Source organism: Podarcis melisellensis, assembly GCF_964234715.1.
Source record: "Podarcis melisellensis genome assembly, chromosome: 3".
NCBI lineage: Eukaryota > Metazoa > Chordata > Lepidosauria > Squamata > Lacertidae > Podarcis > Podarcis melisellensis.
In genome coordinates this window covers 25,895,947-25,909,481 of record NC_138530.1, presented here as the reverse complement: position 1 = coordinate 25,909,481, position 13,535 = coordinate 25,895,947, and the positions used below count along the sequence as shown (strand labels likewise).

The window sequence follows — 13,535 nt, the reverse complement described above, 5'->3', positions numbered from 1 at the left end:
AGCCCACTTCATTAGCATGTCACCCAAGTTTGACTTGGATCCCTAATTGGCTATACTTAACCAGGGCAGTCACTTTAATCGCAGCATCTCTTTGGTCTCTCAATTAGGCTTACAAGAGCCACATCTTGTTCATAAATGTTTACTCAAGACAAAATGAAATTACCCTGGATGGAATCTGGAGGTATTTTATCCCGCATATACTAAAAACAAGGAGGTAGGGAACCATCATTTTCTTCCCCATAGTTTTTAACTTGGGGGGATTGAAAAGAACAAGGAGAAACACCTTTTTAAAATTCACTTTTATTCTCCTCTGTTGCCCTACGCCACACACACACACACACACACACACACACTCGTAAACCTCCAACTAACTCCCCAGACTCTCACACCAACTCCACTGAACGTATATATATTTTTCCATGTTTCCATCTCACCTAATACTGAAAGACCAAAACTGCTGTCTTTCCTAGAATGTAAGAAAAGCCGTGCCGGATCAGGATATGTAGCCCATCTAGTCCAGCATCCCATTCACACATGTACTTTGTACGTATGCTGTGTACGCAGCCGCAAAATGTTTGCCCAGCTCCAATACGGGGGGCGGGGGGAGGGAGGCGAAACTGGAGCATAGCAAGTGGGGAGAGATGACCCATCCTAGAGGAACTCCTGTTTTGAAGTTACTTCTGGGCCTTCCTTCAAGTTGCACCCAAGGTTGAAAGAAAACGAAACATTCATGCCTTAAGAACCTGTTTGTCAGCATTTGCAGCGTTTACACTTACCTTTGAGTAAAATGGGGGACGTCATCTTTTGGGGGGACAGGATGCACAATTTTCCATCTTACTTTCTTTCAAAGTTGCCATTCCTGGAAGCAACCTGGCACCTTATTTGGCATGTTTTTAGCTAAAGCATAGTAGCCGGGGCATAGCATTTTTTTAAAATATAAAAATTTCACTGGGCCCTTTTTGCAGACTGGCACCATATTCTTTAGCTCAAATATATTTTGCATGACCTTACATGAATTGCTTAGATAAAAGCCTTTCCCTCCCCCCTTCTACTTTTGTTATTTTAAAGTGCAGATGCATTTGAGTCATTTTCCCTCTTTGTTTCATATCCTTAAGATCCGCAGCTTCAAAGACAGAATGTCAGCATGCAGTCGATTTATGACTGAACTCTTGAAGAGACACTGAAGAATTACCTTGTCAATCACCCCAAGGACTCTAAAGGCCTTCAGTTCCTCGGCAGGGCTCCTTAGGTTCCAAGAGGGCCTTGAACTTAGTGATCCTGGAGGCTAATGGAAGATATCAAAGATTACAACATCAATCAGGGTGGTACTTGAAGGAAGACTGCCTGCTGGAGCAAATGCCAGGCTGAAGGAAACTAAATTTATCATAAATCAGAGAGAGGGAAGATGAAAGAAGTTTGCTGTTTGTCCTTAATGCAAAAAAGGAAGCAGGGGGAGTTGATAGTAAATAAATCGCTGGGACACTGAAAATGGAAATGTGGCAAAAAGGAATATTAATATTTTAAGAAAAAAATATTAAGAATTTAGACACTTCCCCAGTTCTTTGTGCATGCAAGGAATCTCGGGTGCATTGCTATAGAAACCCCACCCGTATCCATTACTCTGGGTTTGAAGGAAGAGGAACAAAAATAAGAGTGACAAAAGTATAGCAGGGAAACTACAGGCAATGTTTTGTGCCATTATTCAGTCTTTACTTTCATTAGAAAAACAACAACCCTAAAACCAGAAAAGTGATTTGCTAAATAGCCTGACTTTAAACTAATTATGGATCATGAACCTAATTCTGGCTCCCCAACCATAAACATATAAGTAAGGGACGCGGGTGGTGCTGTGGGTAAAACCTCAGCGCCTAGGACTTGCTGATCATAAGGTCGGCGGTTCGAATCCCCGTGGCGGGGTGAGCTCCCGTCGTTCAGTCCCAGCTCCTGCCCACCTAGCAGTTTGAAAGCACCCCTAGGTGCAAGTAGATAAATAAGTACCGCTTTATAGCGGGAAGGTAAACGGCGTTTCCGTGTGCAGCACTGGTGCTGGCTCGCCAGCTGCAGCTTTGTCATGCTGGCCACGTGACTCGGAAGTGTCTTCGGACAGCGCTGGCTCCCGGCCTCTTAAGCGAGATGAGCGTGCAACCCTAGAGTCGGACACGACTGGCCCGTACGGGCAGGTGTACCTTTACCTTTACCTTTAAGGGACATCCTTTCCCTCCAAGAAGCAGCATTTAGTGGTCACAACTCCAAGTGAGGCAGAAGAGAGAGTTAATCTGCCACACCCCCAAATCAGAAATTCCCTAATTAGATTAGTTGTTTTAAAAAAAAGTAAAGGACCCCTGACAGTTAAGTCCAGTCACAGACGAGCCTGGGGTTGCAGCGCTCATCTCACTTTACAGGCCGAGGGAGCCGGCGTTTGTCCGCAGACACTTTTTCTGGGTCATGTGGCCAGCATGACTAAGCCGCTTCTGGCGCAAAGGAACACCGAAAGCAGAGCAGCGCAGGGAAACGCCGTTTACCTTCCCGCCGGAGCAGTACCTATTTATCTACTTGCACTTGTCTGGCGTGCTTTCGAACTGCTGGGCTGGCAGGAGCTGGGACTGAGCAAATGGAGCTCACCCCGTTGTGGGGATTCAAACCGCCGACCTTCTGATCAGCAAGCCCAAGAGGCTCAGTGGTTTAGACCACAGCATGTTAGGAAACACCAATTCCCCTCAAGCAGCTGCAATTCCCAGTTAACTTTTGAGGAGGGATTGAGTGTTAACCCACTCTGAGAGCTACAGTGAGGTGAATGGGGGGGGTCTCCTAACAATTCTCAGCACCCTTGGAAATGACAGCTCCCAGAATTCTTTGGGGGAAACCATGATTGTTGAAAGTGCTTTGAATGTGTGGTGTGAATGTGGCCTTAGTAAAAACCCACCCCAATACCTCTGTGCAGACCGTCTACTTCTGTGTCAATGCACAAGGGAGCAGTGAGGTTAAGCCAAACAGCCCTTTCCCCCATTTTATGCTCTAAGAAGTTACTCCTCCTGGTGTCAGCACAAATCTCTACAGGGAAGTGCAGCTGTACGCGTGAAAGCTTCTATTCGCCCTGCTTAAAAGGGAAAACATGGTTCTAGTTTGTGGGGAGGTTTCAGGAGGGCAAGATGCAAGAATAAACAAATGTCTTTTTCTTCTTTCTCACCTCCCTTCTCATAAGCCCTCAAAAACACTATGGGTGGGGTTCAGTTAACGAATCCTGTCAGCAGAGGGCAGAGCAAGGACTTCCGCTGGCAAAATGGGGGCTTCCTCACTCTACTCCCTCCATGCTCCACAAAATTGGGCTGGAGCCACAGAACAGTGAGCAAGGGGAGGGGAGGGGATCTCATCCCAGCTTTCCAGCCGAAATGCCTATCTTGACAGAATCATTGACATAGTGTGACATGGAATTTTTCCCTACATGGGGACCATTCCAGGCTGACAGAAACCCCAAACATGAGCATACCAGTTGGGGGCCAGAGATACAGTGTGACATTTTGTAAAATGTTAAGCCTGCCTCCTCTCAGCCATGACCCTGGCTGCAATCCATCTAAGTTTGTCCCACAGAATCCAGTGAAGTCAATAGTCCATAATACTTGAAATACTTGTGGTAATTATACAAATTTCCACACAGGAGTTCCTGCTATGCAATCAATTTAATCTTTGGTTAAGTGGATCTACATTCTAAGCTTGGAAAGAACCTGAAGGGAATTTAAGGCCAACCCTGTACCATAACATCCCAATGCACAAATATACCGCTAAAAATTAAGCAGCCCTCAGGTGTGGGGGGGAAACGTCCTCCAAAGCTCATCTGGGGAGTTCTATTGGAGTAGAAGAGGCTTCTTTTCCCTGTTTTGTTTTTTCTCGCCCCCAAAACCCTCCCTCAAAACAGAAAACAACAACAAAAGGCAATCACCATTCAGAGAGGCAGAGATTAATTTGCCCCTTTGCCTATTCACAGCAACTATCTGCCTTCAACTATTCTTAGGGTTGTTCAAAGTAAGATAAAAGACTCATTTGCCCTTTTTTGTCCTTCTGTGATACAAATGTAGACAGACAGGAAGTTTGGAACTTTTAACGTTTGCTACATGAGAGCAGTCATCGACAATCACACACAGTTTTGTGTGACTGCAGCAAAAGACATCTAAGCTAAGAACAGAAAGGTCCTCGGGGAATCTTTTATTTTATTTTTCGGCTGTTGCCGAAGAAGGGCAAAGTCAAGATTTGTTAAAGGATGTATCTCGTTCTCTCAGTTCCAAGTCCAAGAGCTACCACCCCAGTTCCTGCAAATGTTTTAACGATCACTCCTCGCTGGAAAAATCCTCATGTAAAGATCGCACTGAAGATGGCTTCAGAAGCCCCTTAATGTTCAAAGACTATCATATCACCAAGGTGTCCCTTATCATTACTTTAAAGGAACATCTTCTCCTGTGCAATCCTGTCTGCTCGGCTCCCCTCCAAATCAGAAGGAGAGGCTTCTCCGTAACCTCCAACTTTAAAAAAAAAAAAGCTGGGATGTGAGATTGTGCTTTTTCTATTGTTGCATCTACAGTCTGGAAGTTAATACCTGAAGAAATCCACCTTTAAACTTCCTTGTTCTCACCCTGCCCAAGCAAGACTTTTTAAAAACCCTTTCCTCAGAGAGTGGTGCTACTGCCGTTTTTGTGCCCCCGTTTCAGAATCATGCAGTCATAGAATTGTAGAGTTGGAAGGGACCCCAAGGGTCATCTAGTCCAACCCCAGTCTCAGATAAAGCATCCATGGCAGATGGCCATCCAACCCCTGCTTTAAAACTTCCAAGGAAGGAGAGTCCACAACCTCTCAAGGGAGTCCGTTCCACTGTGAAACAGCTCTTACTGTCAGAAAGTTCTTCCTGATGTTTGGTCGAAATATCCTTTCTTGGAACTTTAATCCTTTGGTGTGGATCCTACCCTTCAGAGCAGGAAAAAGAAGCTTGCTCAATCTTCCATGTGACAGCCATTTAGATATTTGAAGGTGGCGCTCGATACTTAGTACTGGCCTTTTTTATTTATTTTTATTTTTATTTTTTTCATTTGTGAATTGCGATCTTTAATCCAGCATTCTTCTTTCTTAAACTGAAAATCCATGAGTAAACTAAATAATTGCTGATGAACCAAACAGGATAGGGAAGCTATGGTCTGCCTGAAGCAAAAGTCAAGATGGTGCCCACCAACACCCCAAAATACCATGCACAAAAACTGGCAGTAGAATCTGACTCCGATGTTGATGGCCAAACACCATCCTTCCCTGCACCTGAGGACAGCACGTGGCACAGTGCAAGCCACATGGCAGACACAGCTATGTTTCCCTGGCATTCCTTGTCCCCAACTCTGCCACCTGAGATAGCTGCTTCCCTCTCTCTAATGGCAAGGATAGTGCCTTAATTATGGGCAGCCTTCCCTCTCCACTTCCTGCAATGCTTTGGTCCAAAGCTGTACATATTTGCTTATCTTGCAGAATCCTGCTTCTGTAATTCATAAGGAGAAGCAAACTCTGCATGGAACACATACAAACACTCCAAGAGAGATTACAGTCGTACCTTGGAAGCTGAACGCCTTTGCGAGTCAAACGTTTTGGCTCCCGAACGCTGCAAACACTCAAAAGTGAGTGTTCCCATTTGTGAACGTTCTTTGGAACCCGAATGTCCAACAGGGCTTCCGCAGCTTCTGATTGGCTACAGGAGCTTCCTGCAACCAATCGGAAGCCCCGCCTTGGTTTCCGAACGTTTTGGAAGTCGAACGGACTTCCGGAACGGATTCTGTTTGACTTCCGAGGTACAACTTTACATTATTTTGCATTTTGTAAAAAGAAAAGAACCTACTCCAGAAACTGAAGCATCTTCTAATGAGGGTTTACAATAGAGGCTTGAAATTTTTTCTGCTCTCATCAGATATTCCGAAGTCTTCCTCTTCACTGCTTCGCGGCGTGTTGGACTTGACTCCCCTGTGTGATATAAGACAAGAGTGTTAAAAATCTGCCACCTCTGAGATTTTGTCTTCCTGTAGATTCAGCTCAAATCAGTGGGTTGCACCCAAGGCTGGTTTTTATCGCTAGCAAAGTAAACTTCCACTCGTGCAGTGGTTCTTTCCTCTCCCCTACAGAGCCTACACACCGCCTCAAAATCTGCTTCAGAGGATTGTAGGATCTTCTGGAGAAGATTTTACGGGCACACAGGAAGAGAAGAGGAAGTACAGTTGTGCGAGCGGAATACCCCATGTTCAGTGCTGGCGACAACCCAGTGGTTTTCCATTTGTGTTCCAAATCATAGTTGTGAGTTGCTGGAAGCTTCCAACTACTAAGTAATTCTACTTAGTAGTATTTACATAACCTCCAACTACTACTGCTCAATTTGGCTTCAGTTTCATAGATATTCATAAAATTCATCTGGGATTGTTTGCATTTGCATGATTCACCTCTATCAGGAAGGGTTTTTTTAATGTTTGGCATTTTACTATGTTTTTAGATGTGCTGTAAGCCACCCAGAGCGGCTGGGGCAACCCAGCCAGATGGGCGGTATAGAATTAATAAAATTGTTATTGCTGTCACCAAATTCTGGACATTAACATCTATTACACACACTCACATGCACTCACACATATAGAATTTACCATCTCATTCAATGCTAACATTTTCTAGCTTAGAATTTTTGAGGTGTTAAGGATAAAGTTGAGGATTCTATTTTCCTTGTTTAAATGAAAGAGACTGCTGCTTACAAACAATATATTTTGAGTTTGTAACAGCTAAAAATTAACATGCTGCACATGCCTCCAATTCTATTCATCGCATAAACACCAAACACAAGACAAAGAAATTGCTAATTATTATCAAATTGTAAAAATTCATATTTCTAGCACATATCTTGAGGTATTCAATAGGCATTTCTCCTAAGTTCACCTTAAGATGCTTTCTTTTTTTCAGTGCTTTGTGGGTTCATATGTATATAGGAATACAAGTGTTAACTGCGTTAAAGCTTTTAATTTTTCTTGATGGCAAGATCATGCAAGGTCACCCCACTTCAAACAAAAGATTCATTTTCTATTTAGTTGTTTTCCTAGATACCAGCAGATATTTGTGTTTCATTTGATAAAGATCAAAGCTTTTCACCTAAATCAGTCAGATTCGAAAAAAGAAAAGAAAATGAGCAATGTCATTTTAAATGTTTGAAAAAACTAGCCTCCTCTGAAGAAAGATATAAAAAGTGTGTTAATGCTGATGACAGAGACCTTCAAATAAAAAAAAAAAACCCTTCGAGATTCCTCTTCTCTCTCTCTCTCTCTTTCTCTCTCCCTCCCTCCCCATTTGCTATACAGCAGCTGTGCCTCACGCAAATTCACATGAATGAAAATATTTGGGCGAGAAACCACCCCCTTAGCTTGTTTTCCATATGACTTTCCTGTAATTATTTTGTAAACTGTTCGCACAACAATATATAAAAACATCTGCAAAAACAGGTAATTAATGTGTCAAGCTAAACTAATGCATTTTTATGGTGGCCATGCTTCGTCAACTGTAATTATAACTCTTTTTAAGCAAATGATGATGTGTTTGTTGCAATGTGAAAGTGGTTATTTTAGATGCTCTGTTCACCGTTACTGCAAACAGAATATTAAAAAAAAAGGAGGGGGGGACTCGACACAGCTTACTACGCAACATATACAGGCTTCTAGTCATTTGCTTCCCCTCGTCGCAAACCATCTTGTTGCGCTTAAAGGGTTGATCTTTCTTTTATTTGGATCAGCATCTGAGCTGGTCAGGTCAAATTGAATTCTTCTTGGCCACAGAAACAGAGGTCACTGCCTTGTATTGGCAGTCAGACCCTTGGTCCATCAAGTTTAGTATTCTTAACAATGACTGGCAGCACCTCTCCAGGGTTTCAGTAAGGGGCAACCCAAAGTCCTATCTACTTGGGGACCATTTTGTCCCCAAGGGCCAGATCTTTATCAGGATCTGCTGCAAGGGTTAAATCTGACAGGTGGGTGGGGTTTCAAAGCATGTTGGGACTTCAACCCCCATCATTCAGCCCGGACACTAAGATTCAGCGGCTGAGGCCTTCTGACGGTTCCCTCACTGCAAGAAGTGAGGTTACAGGGAAGCAGGCAGAGGGCCTTCTCGGTAGTGGCGCCTGCCCTGTGGAACGCCCTCCCATCAGATGTCAAAGAAATAAGCAGCTATCTTATTTTTAAAAGACATCTGAAGGCAGCCCTGTTTAGGGAAGTTTTTAATATTTAATGCTGTATTGATTTTAACACTCGATTGGGAACCGCCGAGAGTGGCTGGGGAAACTCAGCCCGATGGGCGGGGTATAAATAATAAATTATTATTATGATATTATTATTCAAAGTGCTTGGCAGGCAGCAAGGCGATGCTAAAAGGCTTTTTGCTATGTTTCAGCAGCTGTTTCAATGCCAGCCCCTGGTTGCCGGGCACCCCGGAAGCTGCGGAAGGGGGTCGATTGGCAGGGCCAAGCCTCACCCATGTATGAGTTCAAGTACAGGGTACATGGGTGTTGCTTGCAGGCCAAATGGGGAAAGTTGGGTCTATGTGGTACAGATACCCCAACACTGCCCTACCTTGGAAATAGCGAGGATTGAACCTAGGAACCTCTGAATGCAAAGGAGATGCTCTACCACCGAGCTACAGACCTCCTTCTCCAATCGAACCTGGAGTCTTCTGTATGCAATGCCGATAAGCAGAAAAACCTGTCTCATTTTCCACCCCCTCCTTCTGCCCCAAATATCCAAGGGCTGCCTCACAACCTTATGCAGGAACAGTGTTTCCTGCAACGACACTAGTTTCGACACTGTTTTTTTTTGTACAGCCAATACCTCAAGTATGATGGGCAGAGTATTTAATCTGTCCAGTGTTTAAGCTTAACAATTCATTAAAACATTGGCTGTGACTGAATTACAGCATGACCTATGGTGGGTCAAAACTGCAGCACTAACCAACTATAGAAAGTTAATATTGCATCTCAAGCCTTACTTACAGAAATAAGATAATAATTTGAAAAACTATCCTATAAAAGCACACTATCTGAAAACAAGATGAGAGTTGCATTCATTCATTTATGGTACATGTCAACTACATTCCTTGGTAGGCTTCAAAAGCAAATGAGATAATCAATTTGTGTTGTTGTTTTTATCAATAAAGAACTCTGTTAATTTCACAGTAGAGGCTTCAGGGCTCGACAACTGCAAGCAGAGGGATGAGGCGCTCTCGGTGTGGAAGTCATTTGTTCAGGAGAGGCCATTTGAGGGAAGTAGCATTTGATCATCAATAAACACCAGTCACATTAATAATAAAAATAAAAGATTAGAAGCTCTAGAATTGCCTTCCTCCAACCTGATGTCCTCTAGATGTTGTTGAAGTAGAATTCCTATCACCCCTAACCCCTGGCAATGGCTGATGGGAATTGCAGTCCAAAACATTTTGAGGATTCCTGGATGAGGAACCATCTTGAGGACTCCAGTGCATTAGGTTGCTAGACTAAAAGATTTACAGAAAAAGTTTTGGAGATGTGATATAAACTATAGTTCAGAGAGATCTTCCCACTGGCGCCAGGCGCCAATCTGCACGTCTCCTTGTTTCTAACAGAAAGAGTATTTCAACTGCAGCATAGTAAACACCACTGTAGTTTTACCTCTCCTCACCTTAAAATGGTAGCAAAACAACGTGGTTGGATCCTATGACAGGGTATCAGGCAATGTCTAAGGTTGTGCAAGCAGGGTTCATTTTGCCCAGTGGGACTTCCCTTTCCTCTCCCTCCTCCGCCACCCCGTACCACTTGTGCCCCAAACCTGCTTAGAAGGTATCCTCCCTTCCACCACCAAGCATTGCAGCAGAGCAGAAGGCAGCTCCATTTAGAAAACTAGAAAATGCTCCACTGTAATTTTGAAATCCCACTCCTAACGCTCATTTATCTAGTTATTCAATGTATTTTACCCCGCTCTTTAGTACACACACACACACAGAGAGAGAGAGAGAGAGAGAGAGAGAGAGAGAGAGAGAGAGAGCGCTTCCTGAGCGTTTACAAGAACAGCTGCCCTCAGGTTTCCAATCTAAAAAGACACAAGGGAGAGGGGAGAGGGGTGGAGAAAGGGGGGAAGCAAGCTGAGGCTGAGCATAGTCTCATCAGATGCTTCAAATGGCTCTGAACTACTGTCCAAAGGCCCTTTAAGGAAGACCCATTGAGGTGGGGTTTTCCCAATTGTTGTTGTTTAGTTGTTTAGTCGTGTCCGACTCTTTGTGACCCCATGAACCAGAGCACGCCAGGCACTCCTGTCTTCCACTGCCTCCCGCAGCTTGGTCTTCAAATCACAGCAGCATGCCACAGGGCAGGAGTCCCCTTGCTGCTGGTTCGGGATGTAAATAAGGTTTTGGCCTTCCATGGAGAAGGAAACTTTCCTTTGACTATCTCTCAAAATCAAAGGTGGAGCACTTCTCAGAATGACTACTGCCTCTTTCTTTAGGCTGGCATTTAAAGGATCCGGTTAAAGGTGATGCAAGATAATTTGGTTTCCTCTTCTTAGCTGGTTCTGTGACAATGGGTGCTTTATTGTGCTGGTTGAAATTTCAAATCTGGGCTTTGGATCAAGACAAAACACAAAGGGAGAAGCAACAGCTTCTTACTGCCGACAAGAAAACAAAATGGTGCCAGAAGCGCTCCATGTTCCAGCATAAAGACTACAGAAACAGGAGGAGGCTGTTTTCATAGCCACGTTCTGAGGTTGTTCACACACAACCTCTGAACAGTGGGGAAGGAAGGCGCGATATTTTCCAGTTCCCTTTTGCATTCTGCTCTGGAAGAGCTTTCAATCTAGCAAAGGCAGAGATGGCCAAGAATCAGAGTAGCACAAAAGGAACTTGTTAGGCAACAAAGAGGAACCTAGCAGACGCCTGATCCTGGGAAACCAGCTACAGCAGCTTGAACAGCAAACATAACTTTAGATACAGGGGCTGCAGGAAAAATATTTGTATTACACGCTTCCTGGAAGATACTGAAGTATCTTTTTTTTTAATTTTTGCAAATTGAATTGCAAAAAAGGGTAAAACAGGGAACCTGTGGCTCTCTAGACTTTTGGACTACAACTCCCATAATTTCTGGCCATTGACCATGCTGACTGGGGCTGATGAGCCTCAGATTAGCTACCCATAGCACTGGGTGTACTTTGCTGCCTTCGTACTAGGACCTCTTCACACACTGCCAAACTTCCATAGACAAGTCTCTTCCATGTGGGAAATTGTGAGCAGGTGTGGCGTTTAGTGTCAGTCTAGGGACTGGGAGACCAGGATTCAAATCCCCACTTAGCTATTAAGCTCAATGGGCACCCTCTCAAAGACCACTGCCTCTCAGCCTAACCTACCTCAAACTGTTGTTGTGGGGATTAAGTGAGGACTGGGGAATTATGTGTGCCACCTTCATCTCCTTACAGGGAAAAGGTGGAAGATCAACGCAGTACATAAAGCAAAATAGGAATAAATAAAGAGCAACCAGATGCGAGGAGAAGGGCAGCGGAGGTGCTACTAGGGAACACTACCCAATATTCCCATGCAGTGCTCTGTGAGAAATGGCAACAGGGGCCCAGAACATTCCCAGGATGCTCTGTGGCAAGCAGAGATTCTGCGGCCAATATTTATTTATTTAAAATGGTTTCCATTCCCTGCAATCCTCTAAAATGCTCAAGGCACCTCACCAAATAATAAAACAGTACCGTGTCAACTTGGGAAGAATTCCCTAAAGGGGGGAAATAAACAAATAGGAAAGCCACTGCTTTTGCTTATAAAGGAATCAGATTTCTCGCTTGTTGATTTTTAAATCAACATTGAAGACAGGGCGGGCAACGTAGTTATGTGGCACATGGGTCATTCGAGGACTACCGCAAAGGGTCAATTAAGAAGGAGGCTGCTCACTAAATCAGAGGGCAATCAATGGGCCTGGAGGGGTGTACCGACCTCAGACTGCTCTGCAAGCAGATCAAAGACAGGAGGGGCAGCAGCAGGAGGCCCGGTCGTGACTTTCTCTACAACTGGAGCTGCAAAGTCCAAGCAGAGCCAGCGCAGTTCCACGGCAGGGATGGGGAACCTATGCCCCACCAGGTGTTGGTGGACTACAACTCCCACCATCCCTGCCCACTGGCCATGGTAGCTGGGGCTGATGGGAGCTGAGCCTGGCAACATCTGGAGGGCCACGGGTTCCTTATCCCTGTTCTGGCTGTTGCCATGTATGCCAGTGGTAGTCAAGAGGACGATGGTCTCCATCAGCCCCAGCCAGCCTGGTAAGTGAGGTTGTAGCAACATCTGGAGACAACCATGCTGGACATCCCTGAAGTAACCCATCTTGCAGGGTTGTGAACTCTGGGCCTCAGCCATGCAGTTACATTAGAGGTGAGGAGCCTTTGGCCCTCCAGATGTTGTTGGATTACAGCTCCCATTGGCCTTGACTATTGGCCATGCTAGCTAGGGGCGATAGGAGAAAGGGGCACGAGTGGCAGCTTCGCACACGAAGGTTCCTAATAGATACATGTGTGACAGATGTACAGTGGTATCTCGGGTTACAGACGCTTCAGGTTACAGACGCTTCAGGTTACAGACTCCGCTAACCCAGAAATAGTACGTCGGGTTAAGAACTTTGCTTCAGGATGAGAACAGAAATCATGCGCGGCGGCAGCAGCAGAAGGCCCCATTAGCTAAAGTGGTGTCTCAGGTTAAGAACAGTTTCAGGTTAAAAACAGACCTCCAGAACGAATTAAATTTTTAACCCAAGGTACCACTGTAGTTTAGCAACATCTGGGGCCCCACATTACCCCTGCCAAGTATCTCCCTAGTCAAAACACTAGGACCGCCACCATGACACGAAGGGGTTTCTTCTTATCTATCGTGCTTTTGTTTTGTCTTTGTTTTGAAGGTCATTACCCAGCCTGTGCTTTAGGGTTAAGTCGGATTTCAAATATATAAACACACAGCTGGACCATTTCCAAGCCAAAGCAAAAAATAAAATCCTTCCGTCTGGTCCTGCTCTCTTGTTATTTCACTGGACACCACTGTCGTTCTCTCTCTCTCTCTCTCTCTCTCTCTCTCTCTCTCTCTCTCTCTCTCTCTCCTTGGACCATCCCCAAGGAACAGAATTTGGGCCAAGAGGTTTCACTCCTTGTACCTGAGCCTTGGGCAGCCATCAGGCGCTACTAGTTTTCCAGCTTCCAAACGGAGACTGGCAGGCGACCGCTTTCGCCCTGAAGCGACAGGCAGATCAGTTTTCTTGGAGAGACTTGTAAGTGGAAACCATGTGACAGAAGAGCAACGAGGGACGGCGAAAAACAATAGCAACAATGCCGCACCACCAAAGGGTTCCGAATCCACTGATAAGCAAGGGTAATTTCCTTGACAGTTCTGTGCCTCGGAAGATCCGGCTCTCTTCAGCAACTTGGCACCATGGCCAACATTTCTTGGTAGAGCTAAGCCCAGGATGAAAGGGTGAAGCCACAGAGATATAGGCA

General features: G+C 44.9%; 1 protein-coding gene across 3 annotated transcripts in view; it reads right to left on the bottom strand.

Moving 5' to 3' along the window:
* RPS6KC1 (ribosomal protein S6 kinase C1) overlaps positions 1-13,535 on the bottom strand; it is a 94,413-nt gene that overhangs the window by 39,345 nt on the left and 41,533 nt on the right. For all 3 annotated transcript variants that reach the window (XM_081903754.1, XM_081903755.1, XM_081903753.1), the window contains 2 exons: positions 5,864-5,985; positions 1,193-1,285 (listed from right to left, as the gene is read on the bottom strand). In XM_081903754.1, coding sequence (XP_081759880.1) covers positions 1,193-1,285; positions 5,864-5,985 — 215 coding nt within the window. The remainder of the gene's footprint in view (positions 1-1,192; positions 1,286-5,863; positions 5,986-13,535) is intronic.